Here is a 24,884-nt window from a genome sequence, read left to right on the forward strand (position 1 = left end):
CACTAGCAGTACAGCAGAATATACACTGTGTGCGAATTTTAATCTCCCTTTTTTTTGGGGCGGGAGACACAGAACCACAACTCTGGCCCAGTGGTATAACACAACACTATGAACGTGCCAGAAAGTGGCTGGAATTATTATTTAAAAAAATAAAAATAAAAAAATAACAAGCTCCCTACAATGAGCTCAGGACAAGTATGGCAGCAATAAAAAAGGACTGCTTAACACAAAAATGTGGACAAATAAACAAGATAGGTAACTGTGCAGAAAGGAGCAACAGGAATTTTGTTTTAAAAAAAGCAGTTGGTTTGCACAGCACCATGCACACAGCTATGCAGCTGCTGCACTAAAATACGACCTCCACTGTCCCTGCACAAAAAGGTGGTGTGGGATAGTGAAAATCCCTCCAGCACAAGCGGTTTGGGGGTTTATATTTCCTCCCTAACTCTGTCCCTGCTTCTGACTAACTGCAGCAACACCTCTCCCTATGCTCAGATCGGCAGAAGTAAGATGGCGGTCGGCGTGCACGCCCCTTTATACCCCCTGTGACGCCACAGACAGCAAGCCAATCACTGCCATGCTCTTCTCAAAGATGGTGGGGACCGAGACCTATGTCATCACGCTGCCCACACTGTGCGTCCTCCTTCATTGGATGAAAAACGGTGGTGACAGCGTCATATGAAACGCGACTTTGGCGCTCTGATCGTGTACCGCATGGCCGATCCCACTGTAGGATCGGTTCGGGTTTCATGAAACCCGACTTTGCCTAAAAGTCGCCGATTTATGAAAATGACCGATCCGTTTCGCTCAACCCTACTTAGGAGCATAAGGGTATGTGCACACGTTCAGGTTTTTTCGCGTTTTTTTCGCGATAAAAACGCATTACAAACCGCAGACATATGCATCCTATTATTTAGAATGCATTCTGCAATTTTTGTGCACATGATGTGTTTTTGTCCGCCAAAAAAACGCATTGCGGTAAAAAAAGCAGCTTGTTCATTAATTTTGCAGATTTTTTTGCGTTTTTCCCGCTATTCTATGCATTTGGAAAAAACTCAAAAAAAAAAGCGCAAAAAACTTGTCAAAAACGCATAAAAAAACGCATGCGGATTTCTGGCAGAAATGTCCGGTTTTTGTCAGGAAATTTCTCCAAGAAATAACTGACGTGTGCACATACCTTCACATGTTGTTACAGAAAGACTTTTGGCAGGGCTTACAGTATTATTTGTGCAATTTATCTATTTATTCTCGAAATAAAGGTCATTTTCTGTAATTTTTTTTACAGGAGAGTTTACAGAGCAATGTAACTGCTAAAGACTACTTTCTACAGACCCTTCAAGGTAAGTAGATTTTTATACTTTTTGTAGCGGTCTTCGTTTCTATGTTGTCTTGTATGATACGTACTGCTACATTGCCATTGACTCTTCTAAAGGTGAAAAAAAAAAAAAAGACGGAAAGTTCCTACACCTGGAACGGTCCTCAGTATAGGTGTGAGACCCACGATTATCAGACATTTCGATTATATCTGATGGATATGCAATAAGTGCTGAAAGGAATATCCTTTTAAAGAGACAAGGTAAAAATAGGCTGTTACTTGGCAGCAGTACACTTCAACCATTTAATGGTGAAACGATTTAAGCTATAGATAAATAAGAAAAAGCTCTGAAGGTGGTGTTCTTCTTAATGTGTGCAGCCACCACATTCATGAATTTCAAAAGGACCTTCCTGAAGTTTTAGCATGTTAAGCTTTCCACATCATCTAATAGTGGCTGCAGGGTTCAGTAAGTTGTACATTACTAACACTTTTTAGCTTTCATCTCATGGCAATCACTGTGGGGCAGTGAAGGGGGAGGAGTACAGCTGAGCTGACAGCACTGTGAGGCATGAATGAGGCCAAGATCAGCTCTGCTGTGCTGCCCTTCTCTCTGCAATGTAGAGTCTACACTGAGAAAGAAATGTAAAAAGATAAAAGGTGTTAGTAGGCTCAGCGCTACACTTGTAGTCACTGCAGCGAGAGCAAGTTGTCATTACATGTCTCACACAGGCGAATGTCTGTTCTAAGCTATTGTGGGGGCGTTATTGTCTCTCTGTATGTTGCTGCCTGCTTATTATCATACAGGGAAAGTACACTTCCCTAGTAAAAAAAAACAAAAAAAACACCCCCCATGAACTTTAAAAATGGATGTGCAAAAACAGATGGGGTGAGAGACAAACTGCCTGTTTTACACAGATGTACAAATAGACACCGGTATGTAATGTAGCCATGTCATTTTCTGAAAGTGTAATAAAAGCATATTGCAGATAGGAACAGGAAAATGCATATTAATAGTCTGAATTATAGTATATTCCAAATATGTCATACAATGATTATTGAAATGTTATGTCATCCCCTTTTCATCAGTGTAAACTTCAATATGACTTCGTTCATGGCAGATAAACAAGAAGTAGAGATGCTATGCTCTCCGCTTAATTGTACACTGAATGACCAGCCCCAATATCATGCAGACTACGCTACTGGCATGCTACTAGTATCTGATACAGAAAGTACTGTAGGGTTGAGATCTTTAACCGCTTAATGACCAGGCCATATTTTTGAAACCGGAAGTGTCACTTTATGTAGTAATAACTCTGGAATGCTTCAACATATCCCATTGATTTGGAGACTGTTTTTTCGTGACACATTATTCCTTATGATAGTGGTAAATTTAGGTTTATATGTTTAGCGTTTATTTATAAAAATGAGAAATTTGGCAAATTTCAAACTTCGATTATTCCTTTAATCCAGATAGTCATACCACACAAAAACATAAATAATAATCCCCTCATGTCTGCTTTACATCAGCACCATTTGTAAAATGTTGTTTTATTTTGTTAGCATTTTAGGTTTAAAAATGTAGCTGTAATTTTTAATTTTTTTTCAAAGAGATCTACAAAATTTATTTTTTAGGGACCTATTCAGTTTTGAAATGACTTTGTGGGTCCTCTATATTTTGGAACCCCCAAAAGTTATACCATTTTAAAAACTGTACCCCTCAACGTATTCAAAATTGCTTTCAGGTAGTTTATTAACCCATCAGGTTCTTTTCAGGAATTAATGCATAGTGACATGATGGGAATGAAAAAAAATATGTATTTTTACCACCTAATTGTTTCTAACTTCTGAACAGGCCACTGTAGCTGTCAGACTCTAAAGGTACCTTCACACTGACCAACTTCACAACGATATCGCTAGCGATCCGTGACGTTGCAGCATCCTGGATAGCGATATCGTTGTGTTTGACACGCAGCAGCGATCTGGATCCTGCTGTGACATTGTTGGTCGGAGCAGAAAGTCCAGAACTTTATTTCGTCGCTGAATCTCCCACAGACCTCGCTGAACCGGCGTGTGTGACGCCGATTCAGCGATGTCTTCACTGGTAACCAGGGTAAACATCGGGTTACTAAGCGCAGGGCCGCGCTTAGTAACCCGATGTTTACCCTGTTTACCAGTGTAAATGTAAAAAAAAAAAAAAAAAACACTTCATACTTAAATTCCGGTGTCGGTCGCGTCCCTCGACGTTCTGCTTCCCTGCACTGTCAGCGCCGGCCAGCCGTAAAGCAGATTACAGTGGTGACGTCACCGCTGTGCTTTACAGCCAGCCGGCGCTCACAGTCAGTGCAGGAAAGCACAGCGACGGGGGACAGACACCGGAATGTAAGTATGTAGTGTTTTTTTTTTTTTTTTTTACATTAGCACTGGTAACCAGGGTAAACATCGGGTTACTAAGCGCGGCCCTGCGCTTAGTAACCCGATGTTTACCCTGGTTACCAGGGGACTTCGCATAGTTGGTCGCTGGAGAGCTGTCTGTGTGACAGCTCTCCAGCGACCACACAGCGACGCTGCAGCGATCGGGATCGTTGTCTAGATCGCTGCAGCGTCGCTAAATGTGACGGTACCTTAAGGCCATTATTTGGCCATGAATTGCCATGGCAAACACCAGGACAACACAATCAAGATCTGAGTGCCAATGGGGTTAAAGAGGGATCCCCCACACTCTGTTAACCATCTAGATGATGTAGTCACTATTGACAGCAGTATTTAAGGGGTTAAATTGCTAATGTCCGCCCCAACACTGATCATGGCTGATGCAGCAAGTTGTCAGCTATAGTGTACAGCTGAGAGCTGCTAGTTGTCACATGTTGGGGGGATACTAGTCTCTTATATTGCAAGTCAGTTTTACGTCGTATTGGTGGTCAATAAAGGGTTAATATAATTCTGGAGACTAGTGCACTAGACATCTTCGTTATTAGCAAGTAAGTATGGTAGTAGACATGTGGATCGCCCCCACGTAAGGGCAATGGGATACTCGGTACCGGGTCCTTCAGTTCCCTCAGCGGGGATGTCACGGTGGCCCAACCCGGACCGTGGCCCTATGAGGAGCGTCCAATAAAAGGCAAAGTCCGTAGATAACGGTAGTGTACGTGACGCCACCTGTGGTATTCGGTCAGGGTGACTGACGCTGCTTAGAGGTCCACTGGGGTGATGGAATGACAGCTAGATGGTTTACCTTTCCACGGGTGAAGTATATCCCCAGGGCTTCACAGAAGTGTAGATGGTGATGGTGGATGGTGATGGTGGATGGTGCAAGGCATGGTGAATAACAAGGACACACTGGGTGCAGTCTCTTTACCTTTACTGAAGGCTTCAGCATCCACAGTCCAGGGTGCCGGATGACAGGGTAGGCAGAGTCTGGCCGGTCTGATGGCAATTCCAGAGTCCCCTTATCCAGGTGGAAATCAGTAGCCTTCCCCTTGCGCACAGTAACGTAGTAGGTCCCTACTTGCATTAGCTACCATAAGGTCCTCACTCTTGTTACTTCTCTCTCTCTCTGTCCCCCAGATGGATAGGACATAACCCGTATGACGGTGGTGGCCTGAGGCTATTTTATAGGGACCCTAGAGACGCCCCTCCTCCACGTTGCCACCTTGTCTGCTTAGGTGTTTAGGTCGGACATCCAACTTGGAATCGACTGCCCTGCCGGTCTCTGAAGTAAAGCGTAGAGTCTATTACTCCCTTGGTGTTCCGGCCACCGGATCTGCGCTCAGATGGAGGCAGCCTGCTTCTAGCTGGTCTCCCACTGTTGTTTCACTCCTGTTGCTATGACTTCTGTGCTCACTCAGTACGGCACACTTCCTTTCCTGTCCGTTCTTAGGAGGCTGCCGCATGGGTTGCAGGCGCAGCTCCGTGTCCTTCCTATTGAGCCGCTGATGTTCTTTCTTGTTCCTCTGTCTGCCTGACAGGAATTCCCTGGGCCGAGCCCAGTCTGCTTCTCTCCCTCTCCTCCTCCTGGCTCCAACTCCGACTGACTATCTCCTTCTCCCTCCAGTCAGCTTCTGACTCACTTCCTAACCAACCCCCAGTTTTACCCAAATGTGAGGAGTGGCCTAATAGATAGAACCTTTTGCTCCCCCTGGTGGCCGGCGTGTGAAGTGTGTGTGTGTGTGGCTGTGATACCTGGCAGGGTGAACTCCTTTGGTGCCATCAGACGTAACATCGCTCCCCCTGGTGGAAGAACGACATTACTGCAACGACCAGGACTCTGGGGCGCTGCACATGATTTAAAGGGAACCTGTCACCCCCAAAATCAAAGATCAGCTAAGCCCACCGGCATCAGGGGCTTATCTACAGCATTCTGTAATGCTGTAGATAAGACCCGATGTATCCTGATAGATGAGAAAAAGAGGTTAGATTATACTCACCCAGGGGCGGTCCCGCTGCGGTCCGGTCCGATGGGTGTCGCGGTCCAGTCTGGGGCCTCCTATCTTCATAGGATGAAGACCTCTTCTTGTCTTCACGCTGCGGCTCCGGCGCAGGCGTACTTTGTCTCACCAAACCTCTAGCCATCATATTGGGGGTGAGTTAATCAAATATAGCAAAATACCGGTAATTAATTTTTACATTGACAATTTTGTATGGCCCGCAAATGAGGTTATACATATCCGAATGGCCCTTGGCAGTTAAAAGTTCCTTTCCCCTGATATAGTGAGTGGTCTGTTGTTCATCTGCAGAAAGAGAACACATCAACTATATCTGACTGAAATAAGAAGGATAAGATGAACATGACAGGCAGTCACTGGGTCCTTCGGGAGTCTGGGTACCCAACAGGGCCATTCAGCTTCCTTACGGCTACTTTCACACTAGCGTCGTTTTCAATACGTTGCAATGCGTCGTTTAGGGGAAAAAAATGCATCCTGCAAAGTTGTCTGCAAGATGCGTTTTTTCCCCATAGACTAACCCTTAGTGACGCATTGACACACGTCGCAACCGTCGTGCGACGGTTGCGCCGTGTTGTGGCGGACCGCTGGCAGCAAAAAAAGTTACATGTAACGTTTTTTGCTGCGCGGTGTCTGCCATTTCCGACCGCGCATGCGCGGCCGGAACTCCACCCCCGCCTCCCCGCACCTCACAATGGGGCAGTGGATGCGCTGGAAAAATGCAACCGCTGCCCCTGTTGTGCGGCGCTTTCACTGCTTGCGTCGGTGCGCCTCAACGTCGCATAGCGACGTGCAGTGCATGACACAAGTGTGAAAGTAGCCTACCTTGGAGAAATGTATTTTGCTAACACACATACCACACATGTGGCTTTACAGATTATGAAGTCCCTAATCGAGAGCTTCCTCCTGTTCATGACAAGGATCATGACTACGTTTCAGAAACTGCACATATGCCATAAGCACATCTCTAGGGAATTTTATCTGCCCTGAATAACTTTGACGTATACACTGTGACAAATTTCATACCTCCAGCTGCTCCAGTTGTCTCATGTTTGAAGGTTGCCTTTTCCAGGTGGCATGTTTCAGCTCTTTCCAAAGATGCTCAATAGGATTTAGGACAGGGCTCGTAGAAGGCCACTTCAGAATATGCCAATGTTTTCCTCATAACCATTTTTGGGTGTTTTTAGCTGTGTGTTTTGGGTCATTATCCTGTTGCAAGACCCATGACCTGCGATGGACTGAGCCTTGCAGCTATGTTGTGTATGGACCAGCTTTAGGTCTCATATGGACCACTTTCCATCTTACACCCAGTCACAACCTTATGGCAGCTGTATGTTGCTAATCTGTGATGTACCACATACTGCCAAAATTGAAACTATGTAAAGCCTGGCTTTAGACTAGATTATTCAACCAGTTAAATAATTTCTGATTTGGGCCATATTACAAGAAAATGAGAGAAGCTGTGGTATGTTGGTGTCTACACCCCCTGATGGTTTACATATTGTAATGACCCTTGTGTTGGAGGTTTGGGGGTTTTTAGCTCTCATAGAAAAATAATCCCCTCATTAAAAAATATGTACTTTATTGATATTAATTAAAAGATTAAACAAATGACCGCACCCCAAAACACATGCTCAAAGGAAGGGGTAAGAGGGCAATTTATCCTGCACAACAGCCACAATCAAATCTCCATCGATATGGTGTATGGTGACAAAAGCAGAAGGTAAGGGGGGGAGGAGCCAAGATAAATCCCCTACAAAACAGCAGAGGTTTACACCCTAGATCAAAACAAAATATGGTGCCCCGCTCCATGTCGTCTCACCCTAGGAGACCCTGAAAAGGCTAGAGCCTAAAAAAAGTTAGATCCTACCATATCAACCATTCTTAATAAAAGCTCCCCCAACAGGAGGGGACACAATTTATATCCATATAGGAATAGTAAGTAAATCGCACATAATAAATGCCAAATAAAATGCTATAGTTCTAATGACCAATGTGGAAACTCCGTAAATGGGGAGGGATGGGAGAGGGTAAATCAATATACACAAAAGCCAGAGAAGAAGTAAGTGAATAGGATGCAAGGAACCCAACACTGCTACCATATCACCGTGACCTCGACGCGTCTCTCCATCATAATATTGGGTCATCAGGAGGTATATAACTGGTGTTCCATTCTGGAAGATGTATGAGGATAATGCCCCAAGGATATCAGCATGATAGGTTTGGGTTTTTTGCCTAATTGTAGCAGCATCCAGAATATCTTTTTCCTAGAGAGCTTTGCTATAATGTACAGAGAAGCCTTGGACTGTTTCAGATTAGGGTACTTTTTTCTGTATAGACAAACTGTTTATACGTAACATGAGAAACAGCCTTATTTATCTTAGGTGCTAAGAAGACTATTCCTATAGTCCTATTTTAGCTACGGCTAAAGTCACTCCAATATTATATCAAAGCACATTCTAATATGGTAAGTGCCACAAAAGAAACGAAGTGAGAGAAGAATACAATTAAAACCAGTGTATTTATGAAAATTATTAAAAGATTTTTTTAAACAATGATATAGACAAAAAAATGGGGGAATGGAAACCTCCAAATACCAGGGGATACCAGACCCTGCAGTACTCACCATCTGCATCCGCAGGTAACTTACTTCTATTTATGCTGTGTATTCTCCCACTGGGCAGCAGTTAGCCAATATAGTGTCTCCTCACTTCCCAGTTATATTAGCGGGTAACGCTGCTTTTCTGGGCTTTTTTTGCTTCTGCATTGCTATAAGTGGCAAACACAGCACCTGTACACACCATACTATACATATAAAAAGTTCTGTGCGCTGTATTGTTATGGCCGGCAATCAGGCAACACAGCGTGCAGTAATCAGCGCACATACAGAGATCTGGCAATAACCAAAAACAATAGGACGAGCTCTGAGACGTGGAATCTCTGTAGACTGCAGTACCTGATCAATCCTCACACAACTATAAGCAGCAGTGGATTGCGCCTATCACTACCTATGCAACTCGGCACTGCCTGAGGAGCTGACTAGCCTGAAGATAGAAATACAAGCCTGACTTACCTCAGAGAAATACCCCAAAGGAATAGGCAGCCCCCCACATATAATGACTGTTAGCAAGATGAAAAGACAAACGTAGGAATGAAATAGATTCAGCAAAGTGAGGCCCGATATTCTAGACAGAGCGAGGATAGCAAAGAGAACTATGCAGTCTACAAAAAACCCTAAAACGAAAACCACGCAAAGGGGCAAAAAGACCCACCGTGCCGAACTAACAGCACGGCGGTGCACTCCTTTGCTTCTCAGAGCTTCCAGCAAAAGTTAATAGCAAGCTGGACAGAAAAAACAGAAAACAAACTAGAAGCACTTATCTAGCAGAACAGCAGGCCCAAGGAAAGATGCAGTAGCTCAGATCCAACACTGGAACATTGACAAGGAGCAAGGAAGACAGACTCAGGTGGAGCTAAATAGCAAGGCAGCCAACGAGCTCACCAAAACACCTGAGGGAGGAAGCCCAGAGACTGCAATACCACTTGTGACCACAGAAGTGAACTCAGCCACAGAATTCACAACAGTACCCCCCCCTTGAGGAGGGGTCACCGAACCCTCACCAGAACCCCCAGGCCGACCAGGATGAGCCACATGAAAGGCACGAACAAGATCTGGGGCATGGACATCAGAGGCAAAAACCCAGGAATTATCTTCCTGAGCATAACCCTTCCATTTGACCAGATACTGGAGTTTCCGTCTAGAGACACGAGAATCCAAAATCTTCTCCACAATATACTCCAATTCCCCCTCCACCAAAACAGGGGCAGGAGGCTCCACAGATGGAACCATAGGTGCCACGTATCTCCTCAACAACGACCTATGGAATACATTATGTATGGAAAAGGAGTCTGGGAGGGTCAGACGAAAAGACACCGGATTGAGAATCTCAGAAATCCTATACGGACCAATAAAACGAGGTTTAAATTTAGGAGAGGAAACCTTCATAGGAATATGACGAGAAGATAACCAAACCAGATCCCCAACACGAAGTCGGGGTCCCACACGGCGTCTGCGATTAGCGAAAAGCTGAGCCTTCTCCTGGGACAAGGTCAAATTGTCCACTACCTGAGTCCAGATCTGCTGCAACCTGTCCACCACAGAATCCACACCAGGACAGTCCGAAGACTCAACCTGTCCTGAAGAGAAACGAGGATGGAACCCAGAATTGCAGAAAAATGGAGAGACCAAGGTAGCCGAGCTGGCCCGATTATTAAGGGCGAACTCAGCCAACGGCAAAAATGACACCCAATCATCCTGGTCAGCGGAAACAAAACATCTCAGATATGTTTCCAAGGTCTGATTGGTTCGTTCGGTCTGGCCATTAGTCTGAGGATGGAAGGCCGAGGAGAAAGATAGGTCAATGCCCATCCTACCACAAAAGGCTCGCCAGAACCTCGAGACAAACTGGGAACCTCTGTCAGAAACAATATTCTCAGGAATGCCATGTAAACGAACCACATGCTGGAAGAACAAAGGCACCAAATCAGAGGAGGAAGGCAATTTAACCAAGGGCACCAGATGGACCATTTTAGAAAAGCGATCACAGACCACCCAAATGACCGACATTTTTTGAGAAACGGGAAGGTCAGAAATGAAATCCATCGAAATATGTGTCCAAGGCCTCTTCGGGACCGGCAAGGGCAAAAGCAACCCACTGGCACATGAACAGCAGGGCTTAGCCCTAGCACAAATTCCACAGGACTGCACAAAAGCACGCACATCCCGTGACAGAGATGGCCACCAGAAGGATCTAGCAACCAACTCCCTGGTACCAAAGATTCCTGGATGACCGGCCAGCACCGAACAATGAAGTTCAGAGATAACTTTACTAGTCCACCTATCAGGGACGAACAGTTTCTCGGCCGGACAACGATCAGGTTTATTAGCCTGAAATTTCTGCAACACTCTCCGCAAATCAGGGGAGATGGCAGACACAATGACTCCTTCCTTGAGGATACTTGCCGGCTCAGATAACCCCGGAGAGTCGGGCACAAAACTCCTAGACAGAGCATCCGCCTTCACATTTTTAGAGCCCGGAAGGTATGAAATCACAAAATCAAAACGAGCAAAAAATAACGACCAACGGGCCTGTCTAGGATTCAAGCGCTTGGCAGACTCAAGATAAGTAAGGTTCTCATGATCAGTCAATACCACCACGCGATGCTTAGCACCCTCAAGCCAATGACGCCACTCCTCGAATGCCCACTTCATGGCCAGCAACTCTCGGTTGCCCACATCATAATTACGCTCAGCAGCAGAAAATTTCCTGGAAAAGAAAGCACATGGTTTGAACACTGAGCAACCAGAACCTCTCTGTGACAAAACCGCCCCTGCACCAATCTCAGAAGCATCAACCTCGACCTGGAACGGAAGAGAAACATCAGGTTGACACAACACAGGGGCACAGCAAAAACGACGCTTCAACTCCTGAAAAGCTTCCACGGCAGCAGAAGACCAATTAACCAAATCAGCACCCTTCTTGGTCAAATCGGTCAATGGTCTGGCAATGCTAGAAAAATTACAGATGAAGCGACGATAAAAATTAGCAAAGCCCAGGAATTTCTGCAGACTTTTTAGAGATGTCGACTGAGTCCAATCCTGGATGGCCTGAACCTTAACCGGATCCATCTCGATAGTAGAAGGGGAAAAGATGAACCCCAAAAATGAAACTTTCTGCACACCGAAGAGACACTTTGATCCCTTCACGAACAAGGAATTAGCACGCAGTACCTGGAAAACCATTCTGACTTGCTTCACATGAGACTCCCAATCATCTGAGAAGATCAAAATGTCATCCAAGTAAACAATCAAGAATTTATCCAGATACTCACGGAAAATGTCATGCATAAAAGACTGAAAAACAGATGGAGCATTGGCAAGTCCGAACGGCATCACCAGATACTCAAAATGACCCTCGGGCGTATTAAATGCCGTTTTCCATTCATCTCCCTGCCTGATTCTCACCAGATTATACGCACCACGAAGATCAATCTTAGTAAACCAACTAGCCCCCTTAATCCGAGCAAACAAGTCAGAAATCAATGGCAAGGGATACTGAAACTTAACAGTGATCTTATTAAGAAGGCGGTAATCAATACACGGTCTTAGCGAACCATCCTTCTTGGCTACAAAAAAGAACCCTGCTCCCAATGGTGACGACGATGGGCGAATATGTCCCTTCTCCAGGGACTCCTTCACATAACTGCGCATAGCGGTGTGTTCAGGTACGGACAAATTAAATAAACGACCCTTAGGGAATTTACTACCAGGAATCAAATCGATAGCACAATCACAATTCCTGTGCGGCGGTAGGGCATCAGACTTGGACTCTTCAAATACATCCTGAAAGTCCGACAAGAACTCTGGGATGTCAGAAGGAATGGATGACGAAATAGACAAAAATGGAACATCACCATGTACTCCCTGACAACCCCAGCTGGTTACCGACATAGAGTTCCAATCCAATACTGGATTATGGGTTTGTAGCCATGGCAACCCCAACACGACCACATCATGCAAATTATGCAGTACCAGAAAGCGAATAACTTCCTGATGTGCAGGAGCCATGCACATGGTCAGCTGGGCCCAGTACTGAGGCTTATTCTTGGCCAAAGGTGTAGCATCAATTCCTCTCAACGGAATAGGACACCGCAAAGGCTCCAAGAAAAATCCACAACGTTTAGCATAATCCAAATCCATCAGATTCAGGGCAGCGCCTGAATCCACAAACGCCATGACAGAATACGATGACAAAGAGCACATTAAGGTAATGGACAAAAGGAATTTGGACTGTACAGTACCAATAACGGCAGAGCTATCGAACCGCTTAGTGCGTTTAGGACAATTAGAAATAGCATGAGTAGAATCACCACAATAGAAACACAGTCTGTTCAGACGTCTGTGTTCTTGCCGTTCTACTTTAGTCATAGTCCTGTCGCACTGCATAGGCTCAGGTTTACTCTCAGACAATACCGCCAGATGGTGCACAGATTTACGCTCGCGCAAGCGACGACCGATCTGAATGGCCAAGGACATAGACTCATTCAAACCAGCAGGCATAGGAAATCCCACCATTACATCCTTAAGAGCTTCAGAGAGACCCTTTCTGAACAAAGCCGCTAGTGCAGATTCATTCCACAGAGTGAGTACTGACCACTTCCTAAATTTCTGACAATATACTTCTATATCATCCTGACCCTGGCATAAAGCCAGCAGATTTTTCTCAGCCTGATCCACTGAATTAGGCTCATCGTAAAGCAATCCCAGCGCCTGGAAAAATGCATCAACATTACTCAATGCAGAATCTCCTGGTGCAAGAGAAAACGCCCAGTCCTGTGGGTCGCCGCGCAAAAAAGAAATAATAATCAAAACCTGTTGAATAGGATTACCAGAAGAATGAGGTTTCAAGGCCAAAAATAGCTTACAATTATTTCTGAAGTTCAGGAACTTAGTTCTGTCACCAAAAAACAAATCAGGAATCGGAATTCTTGGTTCTAGCATCGATTTCTGATCAATAGTATCTTGAATCTTTTGTACATTTACAACGAGATTATCCATTGAGGAGCACAGAGCCTGAATATCCATGTCCACAGCTGTGTCCTGAAGCACTCTAATGTCTAGGGGAAAAAAAAGACTGAAGACAGAGCTAAGAAAAAAAAATGATGTCAGGATTTCTTTTTTCCCTCTATTGGGAATCATTGGTTGGCTCCTTGTACTGTTATGGCCGGCAATCAGGCAACACAGCGTGCAGTAATCAGCGCACATACAGAGATCTGGCAATAACCAAAAACAATAGGACGAGCTCTGAGACGTGGAATCTCTGTAGACTGCAGTACCTGATCAATCCTCACACAACTATAAGCAGCAGTGGATTGCGCCTATCACTACCTATGCAACTCGGCACTGCCTGAGGAGCTGACTAGCCTGAAGATAGAAATACAAGCCTGACTTACCTCAGAGAAATACCCCAAAGGAATAGGCAGCCCCCCACATATAATGACTGTTAGCAAGATGAAAAGACAAACGTAGGAATGAAATAGATTCAGCAAAGTGAGGCCCGATATTCTAGACAGAGCGAGGATAGCAAAGAGAACTATGCAGTCTACAAAAAACCCTAAAACGAAAACCACGCAAAGGGGCAAAAAGACCCACCGTGCCGAACTAACAGCACGGCGGTGCACCCCTTTGCTTCTCAGAGCTTCCAGCAAAAGTTAATAGCAAGCTGGACAGAAAAAACAGAAAACAAACTAGAAGCACTTATCTAGCAGAGCAGCAGGCCCAAGGAAAGATGCAGTAGCTCAGATCCAACACTGGAACATTGACAAGGAGCAAGGAAGACAGACTCAGGTGGAGCTAAATAGCAAGGCAGCCAACGAGCTCACCAAAACACCTGAGGGAGGAAGCCCAGAGACTGCAATACCACTTGTGACCACAGAAGTGAACTCAGCCACAGAATTCACAACACTGTATACCATCAGATATAGTTCTTTGAGCTGCAAATATACTAGTGACACTAAGGTCTGTATCACTCTAGCTTTTTATACTGTTTGGTATTTGTGCTTCATAGGTATCCCCTGGTATTTGGAGGTTTCCGTTCCCACATTTTTTGTTTATATCATTGTTTAAAAAAATCTTTTAATAATTTTCATAAATAAATACACTGGTTTTAATTGTATTCTTCTCTCACTTCGTTTTTGTGGCACTTACCACTTATTAGAATGCATTTTGGTGCTAAGAAGATGTCAGATTCATCGCAGTGGTGTTTAGGAAAATACTTGTGTTGTTAATCTCTATATTCTTAGTCATTATTTTAGCATTTTCTGTCCTCTTAGCAGAGGAGCGGAAACTTTAGTTTCTTTAGGGTATGTTTCCACAGTCGGGAAACTCTGCATACAACCGCAGCATCAAACATGCAGCGTCCAGATGTTACAGCGTAGTGGAGAGGATTTAATGAAATCCCATCTCCACTATGCGATAAAAGACGCAGGCAGCAGACCCGCGGAAACGGACATGCAGCGCGTCTTTCCAGAACGCAGCATGCCTGTTTACAATGCAGCAACGCTCCGTCGCCGCACCGTAAATTTACATTAGATGCGGTAAAACCGCTTGTAATGATTAGTCACATGCATAATAACTGCATAAACGCAGCTTACTACGCATGTCTACTAATTTAAATAAGGTCTTACCTGTCACATTGCCGGAAGTCCGCCGCATCCACTGCAGTTCTCACGATAACTTAGCTTACCGTGAGAACTGCCGTGCACGTGACCGGGTTTATTTCTGGTCACCCTAGGCTTGTTCTCACTGTCAGCTGATTGTGAGAGCTAGAGTGTAGGTGATCGCCGGAAAGTTATCTCCAGCGATCATCTACAAGCTCTGCTATGTCTGGATGTCAGGCATCCAGATGTAGCAGAGCTGGACTATTCATGGGACACTCGTTATTCAGGACTGCGTCGGACCAGGGAGTATACTGTTGGTTTATTTATTTTTATTTTTTTCAGAAGATTGATGGCTTTGCTTGGATTACCAATGTAATAAAGATGGCAAAACTGTGTGGTGGTTTATTTCATTAAAATACTTTATTCTGCATGTCTGTGTTTTATTAACCCTTTACCAACTATAGGATTAGTAATCGTAGGAGTCTTATTGACGCCTCTCCATTACCAAGCTGGAATAATGTCACCTTACAAAGGTGACATTAACCCCTTATTACCCCACATGCCACCGCTACAGGGCAATGGGAAGAGAGGCTAGGTGCCGGAAATGGCGCATCTTACAGATGTGCCATTTCTGAGGCGGCTGGGAGCTGGTATTTGTAGCCGGCTATAGCCTTTCTGGCTATAAATTATAGGGGGACCCCACGTCATTTTTTTTGGAGTGGTCCCCCTATTTTAATAGCCAGTAAAGGCTAAATATACAGTTCCGGGCTGATATTCATAGCCTGGGGAGATCCATGGGTATTAACCCCTTCCCAGGCTATAAATATCGGCACCTAGTTGCTGGCTTTCACTCTGACGCAGAAAATTGCACGGGAGCCCATGACATTTTTTTTTATCAATTTTTTTTTTAATTAAACAGATATTGTATTTAAGGCCGGGGTCACACTTGCGAGAAACTCGCACGAGTCTCGCAGCTCAATATCCGACACTGCCGTTGACACTCTGACCGGAGCGTTCAGCTGCATAGAAATACATGCAGCCGCACACTCTGGTCCCAAGTGCCGGGTATTGAAGTGTGAGACTCATGTGAGTTTCTTGCAAGTCTGACCCTGACCTAACGCAGATTTCATGTGTGTCTTTATTTAAGGCCAGATCACACATGCGAGAAACTCGGACGAGTCTCACAACTTAATACCACTCGGGAGCGGAGCATGCGGCTGCAAAGAAATACATGCAGCCGCATGCTCCGCTCCTGAGTGTCGGCGGCAGTGCCGGGTATTGGGATACAAGACTCGTCTTGAGTTTCTCGCTTGTGTGATCCCGGCCTAACTCTTTATGTAACATTTTATTATGTTTATTACTAAACATCGGGCTTGGTATTATCTATAGATATATATCGATAGATAGATGATAGATATATCTATCGTATCTATCGATATATCTATCTATTATCTATATCTATAGATAGATATATCTATAGATAGATAGATAATAATAGATATATTACAATCTTGTAGATTGTAAGCTTGTGAGCAGGGACATCACCCCTAATGTCACTGTTTAAATTGTCTTAACTTGTACTGAATTTATTGTCTGTACATGTCCTCACTTAATTGTAAAGTGCTGCAGAATATGTTGGCGCTATATAAATAAAAATTATTATTATTATTATTATATATCGATAGATATATATCGATATATAATAGATGTATCTATAGATAGACAGGATGCGAATGCGATCACTGGATACGATAGATAGATCTATGGATACGATAGATGGATACAATAGATGGATATGATAGATCTATCTATACCTATATCTATCTATTTATCGATCGTATCCATCTATCTTATCCATCTATCGTATCCATAGATCTATTTATTATCTATCTATAGCTATATCGATCTATCTACCTATTATCTATCTATAGCTATATATATTATCTATCTATAGATTTATCTATTTTATATCTATCTATCATCTATCTATAGATCTATCTCTGTGTGTAAACATTATTCTTCAGTGGAGTATGTAAAAGAGGTTGGACAAGGAAATTACATCACAATTTTTTTTTTTTTGTATATCTTTATTTAGCTTACAAAAACACACACAAATCTGCATGAAATAAAAAAACGCAGGTGACCTGCCAGTGACCTCAGATGCAGATTTGGTGCAGATTTTACCTGCGTCAAATCCTGAGCAAATACTGAGCCATTCCTGACCGTGGAAACATACCCTTAGTCTTTTTTTTTTTTTTTTTTTTTAACCATTCAATTTTTATTGAGAAAACAGAGTACAATTAAAATGCAACAAGGAAAGGAATAAAGGGGGAGGAAGGGGGAGGGGAAGAGGCAGACATAAATGTAAATATCCACGATCAAGAATGAAACAAAAAAAAAAATTACAATACATGGGCGCATACATAGCTATGATATCAAACAATTGAGTCAGCTGGCAGAAGAAGGGGGATGGTGGTCAGGGGAGGAAATAAAGGGTGAGGAGACCCAAGGGTCCCACCACGTAAGGACCTTATTCTTTTTTGCAAGACAGTCCGCAGTAATCGACTCATAACTAAAGTGCAGATTAATTTTGGATATCAATTCAGGTCTGGAGGGAATATTAGAAGATTTCCAATGCTTTGCAATACATTGTCGGGCCGCCACAAGAATATTAGAAATAATGGGTTGAAGGGAAGATGGGAAGTCCAAGAGAGATATACCCAATATTGCTAGAGGGCCAGTTAGGTTGATAGAAAGATGGGTCACCTCTGAAAGAATCGCTTCAACCTGAAGCCAAAATATTTGCACACTAGGGCAACTCCACCATACATGAGCCAGCGAACCAGAAACACCACAATTTTTCCAGCATAATGAGGAAGAGGAGGGATAAAATTTAGCTAATTTAACAGGAGTGAAGTACCATAGGAGCTGAATTTTTTTGCTTTGTTCGAGGTGACCAAGACACGAAGAGAATTTGGAAGGATGCAGCATAGCCATGCTCCAATCCTCCGGGGAAGCCTCGAAAGCAAGGGCACCCTCCCAAGTGGACATAAATGGGAGTCTCTCAGAGAAATCATGGGAGAGGAGGGATTTATAAATGATGGAAATGCCATGATCAATCCACGTGTTTGGTCTGAAAAATCTGTGGATTGGGGTCTCCATACCCAGGGGGGACACGGCCACACCGAAGGAGTTACAATGTTTAAGGAGGCTACGAATTTGGAAATACTGAAAAAAAGCCCTAGGAGGCAAGTTATAGCGAGCAGTGAGGTCCGCAAATGATCTCAGGCCCGACTCATTATAGAGATCATTCACTCGGTGTATTCCGCAGTCCCCCCAGGCAGAGAGAGACAAACCATCTATTGCGTATTCTAATGCTTGAATAGAGACGTAGTCAAATATAAAAGGGAGGTAAGTAGGGCAGAGACTTGTCCAGACCTTAGTGGCGGAGCAAATTGTTTTAAGAGGGGAGCTCCGACTGGGCGGCTGGAGCAAACAGATCTCCAGTAAAAGTTTGAGGGAACCCCTAGGGGCAAAGCACGACTCAATATGGAACCACTGGAGGGAGGAGTCCCTCTCCCACCAAATCTTAAGGGGGTCTAGGAGAGCAGCTTTGTGGTAAAGGTGGATATTAGGGGCACCAAGACCTCCCCTGGCATATGGGAGAGACATTAGAGAGCGTTTTATTCTATGTGGCTTGTTATTCCAAATAAAACGGTCAATAATTGCTTGAAAAGCAGAGAGGTACTTAGAGGGGATAGCGAAGGGGAGGCATCTAAAAAGATATATAAGTTTAGGGAGAATTAACATCTTAGACGTTTGTATCCTAGCCATCCAGGATAGATGAGAGCAGGCAAGCTGGTCAATTTCTTTTTTAATTTCGTGGAGGGTTGAATCACAGTTAAGGCGAACAATGTTTTTAATATGGGTAATTTGAATACCTAGATAAGTGAATCCGAGCGGAGACCATATAAAGGGGTAAATACTTTGGATTTGAAGTTGGAGAGAGGAAGAGATAAATAGGGGAAAAATTGTGGACTTGGACAGATTTAGCTTATAATAGGAGGCTTCAGCAAATTGGGTAAGAATGGAAGACACTGCAGATAGTGACTGTAGAGGAGCAGAGCAAGACAACACCATATCGTCGGCGTAGAGGCCAATTTTGTGTTCCTGACTTCCCACCATTACCCCCCTAATGTCAGGGCATTGCCTCACCGCAGCCGCCAGGGGCTCCATGACTAAAGCAAAGATGATGGGGGAGAGGGGGCAACCCTGCCGGGTCCCATTTGAAATAGAAAATATACGGGATTTAAAGCCGGCTGAGCGAACTGAGGCACAAGGATTGGAATACAAAGCCATAATAGCTGAAAAAATCTGGCCAGTAAGACCAAATTTGTGCAATGTAGATGCTATATAGCCCCAGTGCACCCGATCGAACGCCTTTTCCGCGTCGAGAGATAGGAACACACTGGGGAGGCTCCGCCTCTCCACCACATCCAGCAGGTCGATCAAGCGTCTCGTACCATCTCTAGTTTGCCTACCCGGGACAAACCCAACCTGGTCTGAGTGAACCAAGGATGGGAGCACCGATAATAACCTATTGGCCCAGACCTTAGCATATATTTTTACATCGCAATTTAGAAGGGAGATGGGACGAAAATTGCCAGGAGAGGTCATAGGTTTCCCAGGTTTAGGAAGTGTCGAAATACAAGCCTCCAGACCCTCTCTCTCAATAGTACCCATAGAGCGCCAGTAGTTAAATAAACGAATGAGAAAAGGAGAGAGGATAGTGAGAAAATGAGAGTAGTATGAGAAGGAAAAGCCATCTGGACCCGGGGCAGAGCGTTTTTTGGCCTCTTTGATTATTTGGGAGATTTCAATTGCTTCTATAGGGCCGTTAAGGAGCGACAACTGCTCCGGATTAACGGTGGGGAGATTCGCTTTATTCAAAAAAGCGTTAATTGAGTCCTGAGAAGGTTGAGGAGTATTTACGTCAGAATCTAGGTTATATAATGAGGAGTAGTATGAGGCAAATTCTTCAGCAATATGGATTGGGTTGTAAATCCGAGAACCATCTGACTTAAGATAAGCAATTTTGGTTTGGGCTTCTTTTTTTTTAACGCGTTTAGCTAGTAAGGCGCCTGCCCTGTCACCCATGGAGTAGAATTTGGCTTTCGATTTCCTAAGCGAATTTTCTGCTCTATGGAGGAGGAGCTGGCGAAGGCGCAGGCGTGCATCAGAAAGATTGGAAAGTAATTGAGGGGAGGGGCAGGCTTTGTGGCAAGACTCCAGCCGGGCCACTTCAGCCAAGGCAGATTGAAGATTTAAGTTATACTTGCGTTTAGCTGTCGCAGCCATCTTAATGAAAAGGCCACGAGCCACTGCCTTGTGAGCGAACCAGAGGGAGTCCTCACGCACATCCGCCGAGTCATTAAAGGCAAAGAATTCCTGCAAAGAGTTTTCAATTAGTGTAAAGTTCGCTTGCTCAGAGAGAAGGTGGTCATTAAGGCGCCAGTGTGAAGGGGGTCTGATTGCAAGAGGGTCTTCTAGGGAGACTGACACAGGAGCATGATCAGACCAAGTGATATTACCTATATTTGCAGACATGCAGTGAGGGAGAGCGACATCATCTACTAAAATATAATCAATTCTACTGTAAGAACCATGACGAGGGGACCAAAATGTGTAGTCTCTCTCATTACAATGGAGATATCTCCAGATATCGTGTAAATTGTAGGAGCTAATCAGCTGGGCCGCATCACCCCTGGCCACGGCCGACAATGAACAGTCCAGATTCTTGGATACTGGAATGTTGAAGTCTCCGGCAACTAATTTATGACCATGCTGATAATTACCTAAGATTTGAAATAAATTATTTAGAAATTTAACCTGACCAAAATTTGGGCCATACACAGAGGCAATGGTGTAAGGGGTATTGTTGATTAAACATAAAATTATAATGTATCTGCCCGCGGGTCGGCTGTAGAACTAATTAGCTGGAAAGAGTTAGCCTTGCTAAAAAAAATTGCCACCCCAGCCTTTTTGGTCTTCCCATTCGCAAAAAATTGGTGGGGGTATAGATTCGAATACATTCTTATATTGTCCCGTTCTAGTAAATGAGTCTCCTGTAAGCATATAATATCGTGTTTGGATTTAGCGAGCTGACGCCAGACAATCGATCTCTTACCAGGGGAGTTGAGGCCGTTAACATTAATAGAATATAAAGAAACACTCATTGTAATATGTTACATAATTTGCTGAAGAAGATATGCAAACCCATTACCCACAAAAAAAGCATAAACATGTCGTGGGATACGTCGCAAACTCCATCTGCGACGGGGGGGGGGGGGGGGGGGGGGAAGAGGGAAAGGAGGGAGGAAAGGGAGGGAAGGAGGAGAAGGGAAAAACAAACATACAAAATCCAAACATTTAACCCCTTAGTGACCGAGCCAAATTTTTGAAATCTGACCAGTGTCACTTTATGTGGTAATAACTCTGCAATGCTTCAACAAATCCCAGTGATTTTGAGATTGTTTTTTCGTGACACATTATACTTTATGATAATGGTAAATTTAGTTCAACATTTTTTGTGTTTATTTATAAAAAATATAAAAAATTTGAGAAAAAAGTTAAAAAATTAGCAATTTTCTAAATTTGAATGATTATCCCTTTAATCCAGATAGTCATACCACAGCAAACCATTAATAAATAACATTTCCCACATGTCGGCTTTACATCAGCACCATTTGTAAAATGTTATTTTATTTTGTTAGCATTTTAGGAGGTTTAAAAATGTAACAGCAATTTTTCATTTTTTCAAAGAAATTTACCACATTTATTTTTTTAGGGACTTATCCATGTTTGAAGTGACTTTAGGGGTCCCATATATTGGGAAACCCCCAAACGTGATACCATTTTAAAAACAGCACCCCTAAACATATTGAAAACTGCTGTCAGGTAGTTTATTAACCCTTCAGGTGCTTTACAGGAATTAATGCAAAGTGACATGACAGAAATGAAAATGTGTATTTTTACCACCTAAATGTTGCTAACTTCTAAACAGATTACTACAGCCGTCAGACTCTAAGGCCGCTATTTGGTCATGAATTGCCATCGCAAACATCAAGACCACAAAATCATGATCTAAGTGCACCAATTGGGATAAAGAAGAAGCCCCCACACTCTGTTAACCATTTATAATGAAGTAGTCACTATTGACAGCAGCATCTAAGGGGTTAAACAGATTTGGACGGTGCAAATACTGATCATGGCTGATACAGCAAGTTGTCAGCTATAGTGTACAACCAACAGATGCTGGATTGTCATCTGTATGGGGAGGCCATTCTCTTATGTCAGGTCAGTTAAAAGGCGTATTGGCGGTCATTAAGGGGTTAAACAAGGGAACATCCAGGGAAATCCTGAGTCCGAGGTGAAAATAGAAAACAGTTCACCAATGGGGCAATATGCTGAGCGGAGTCCTGCCAGGAACCAGCCTCAGCAAAAAACTCAGCAAGCAAAAAGAAGAGAGAGAGAAAAAAAAAAAGAGAACTAGAACTGAGTGGGAAAAAGGAAAAAATAAATTCTTCCAGCCAGGAAATGGTTAAAATAGACACTTCAGGCGACCTTCCAGTCAGGGGTAATACGGCGTCTCCGGGGACCAGATCCTCCAGGTTTGGTGGAAGCAGAGGCAGGAGTGGGCGCAGGAGGGTCAAAACCCCATTGGGACAGGGTCTTGGCTGCTTGCGACGGGGATAGGCACGTGGTAAATGAACCGTCTTTACGAATGCAAAGTTTGGTGGGGAAACCCCAGCGGTATAATATACCCTTTTCCCTCAGGATTGAGGTGTATGGTGCAAAAGCCCTGCGGAGGGCTAGAGTTCCTGGAGACAGATCAGGGAAAACTGCAATGGTAGCAAATCGTTCAGGTAGCGACGGCTTCGATCTTAGTGCTTGCAGAAATTCCTCCTTCATAACAAAAAAATGGATGCGAGCTAGTACATCTCTGGGTACCGCAGGGTCAAGGCCTGAGGGTTTAGGGATCCGATGAATACGGTCGATCACAACGTCATCTTTGGAATAAAGTGGGAGAATAGATATGATAAAGTCTTGTAGAAAGGCTCTGAGATCATCAGCCCCAATTGATTCAGCAATGCCTCTTAGTTTCACATTATTTCTCCTGGATCTGTCTTCCAAATCCAGGGTTTTAGCATGAGTTTTGGTAACAAGCAGCTGCAGGTTATCATGAGCTTCCCACAAATCATTGTGAGAAGCTACCAGTTCGGACATTTTATTTTCAAGATGATCCGTGCGGCCTCCCAGCTCCTCCACCTCCCCCCTGAGCTCTGCCATCATGGAACGCATATCCTCCTGCAGGGAGGTACGGAGGTCACCAAGCATGTCTCTGAGCAGCGCTGCTGTAACTGGAGCCTCTGAGAGATCAGCCGCTGCTGTGCTTGAGGCAGAAGACTGAGAGCCTCGGCGTGCAGCTCTGGAGGATCTAGGAGAAAGCGGCGCCATCTTGGGCCTCTGAGGCTGCTGAGGGGCGGCTGCAAAGAAGTCCACAATGCGCCTGGAAGGGTCCCCTGCGCCGGCTTTAGATTTCCCCATACACTCACCGAACGGTAAGGAGCAGGAGTGGGGAGTTCTGGAGGAGAAAGCACCGTCTGTGCACTGCTGTGTGCCGCTTTATGAGTCCTGGGAATGGAGCTCCCACACTATGCAACCTGCACCATCAGAAGTCAGGCCACGCCCCTCACATACCCTTAGTCTTGACACAGGAAGAAACCGACCCTGTGTTTAGGTGTCGCTGTTCCATGTTCCTTGCTCCCAAAGGTCCACAGGACCGTGCTGTGATCACTTTAGGTGAGTGGGGGTCCTTCCCACTTTATCCTTGTCCCTCTTCCCCCTCTAACTGCTTGCAGCACTATGTAGTCAGGTGATGGCAACATTGTACTCAAAACGGGGAGGGGCAATACAGGAATAATGTGGGCAGCACTGCCTTTGTTCCCAGAGTGTCTTCAGAGGCCTGCTTGGGGTCCTTAGACCTACTGGGGCCAGGTTACATGGTGCGCGCTCGACACAGCATCTGTATTTCAACAATTTCTGGTGTTTTTCTAAACTATTTATATTCCAGAGAAATTCCATGCCTTTGGTAATGTAAAAGACGTGCATTGGTATACAAGAAACACTTTGTATGTTATCTATAAAATGTTGTTTGACTTCTCTGTATAAATTGTGCTTTCTTACAGTTAAGTTGTTAAAGGGAATCGGTCACCAGGTTTTTGCTATCCCATCTGAGAGCAGCATAATACAGGACCTAGTTCCAGTGATGTATCACTTACTGGGCTGATTATTAATATCACTTTTATCTACTGCAGATGTAGCAGTTCTCTGAATGTTGAGCTCTTTATAACCCCACCAACACCACTGATTGGTAGTTTTCTGTGTACATTGTGCATAGGCAGAAAGCGGCCAATAAGTGGTGGAGGTGCTGTTGGACTACATGAGAGCAGGTTTACTAGTCCTCTAGTGATGATTATCTGTTGATTAAAACAGGGATTATACGGGCAAAAAAAACTGCACAGCCCAGTATGTGATACATCACTGGAGTCTGTCTCTACATCATACTCCTCCCAGATTAGGTAGCAGGGAATCTAGTGGCAGATTTCCTTTATAGAAAATCTAAGAGCACGCACTATAAGCATCCTTGTAATCTAGAATCTGCCTGTCTGGGTCCTGTTAGCGATTACTGACATTTAGCTTTATATGTCAGTTTGTAACTTTCATTCTTTTTGCAGCTGAAATAGTGGAAGTCCAGAAACTGTTACAAGACTCCAAGCTAGAATTAAAGGAACTACAAGAAAACCAGGCCAAAAAGTCAACTTATGAGTTGTAAGTAAAATAAATTTGGC

General features: G+C 44.1%; 1 protein-coding gene across 1 annotated transcript in view; it reads left to right on the plus strand.

The window, feature by feature from the left end:
* Window positions 1-24,884, plus strand: part of GOLM1 (golgi membrane protein 1) — a 167,924-nt gene that overhangs the window by 81,613 nt on the left and 61,427 nt on the right. Inside the window, exons 4-5 of the mRNA XM_069762443.1 lie at window positions 1,286-1,340; window positions 24,771-24,864. Of these exons, the coding sequence (XP_069618544.1) occupies window positions 1,286-1,340; window positions 24,771-24,864 (149 nt within the window). The remainder of the gene's footprint in view (window positions 1-1,285; window positions 1,341-24,770; window positions 24,865-24,884) is intronic.

This window comes from Ranitomeya imitator, chromosome 1 (genome assembly GCF_032444005.1).
Source record: "Ranitomeya imitator isolate aRanImi1 chromosome 1, aRanImi1.pri, whole genome shotgun sequence".
Lineage (NCBI taxonomy): Eukaryota > Metazoa > Chordata > Amphibia > Anura > Dendrobatidae > Ranitomeya > Ranitomeya imitator.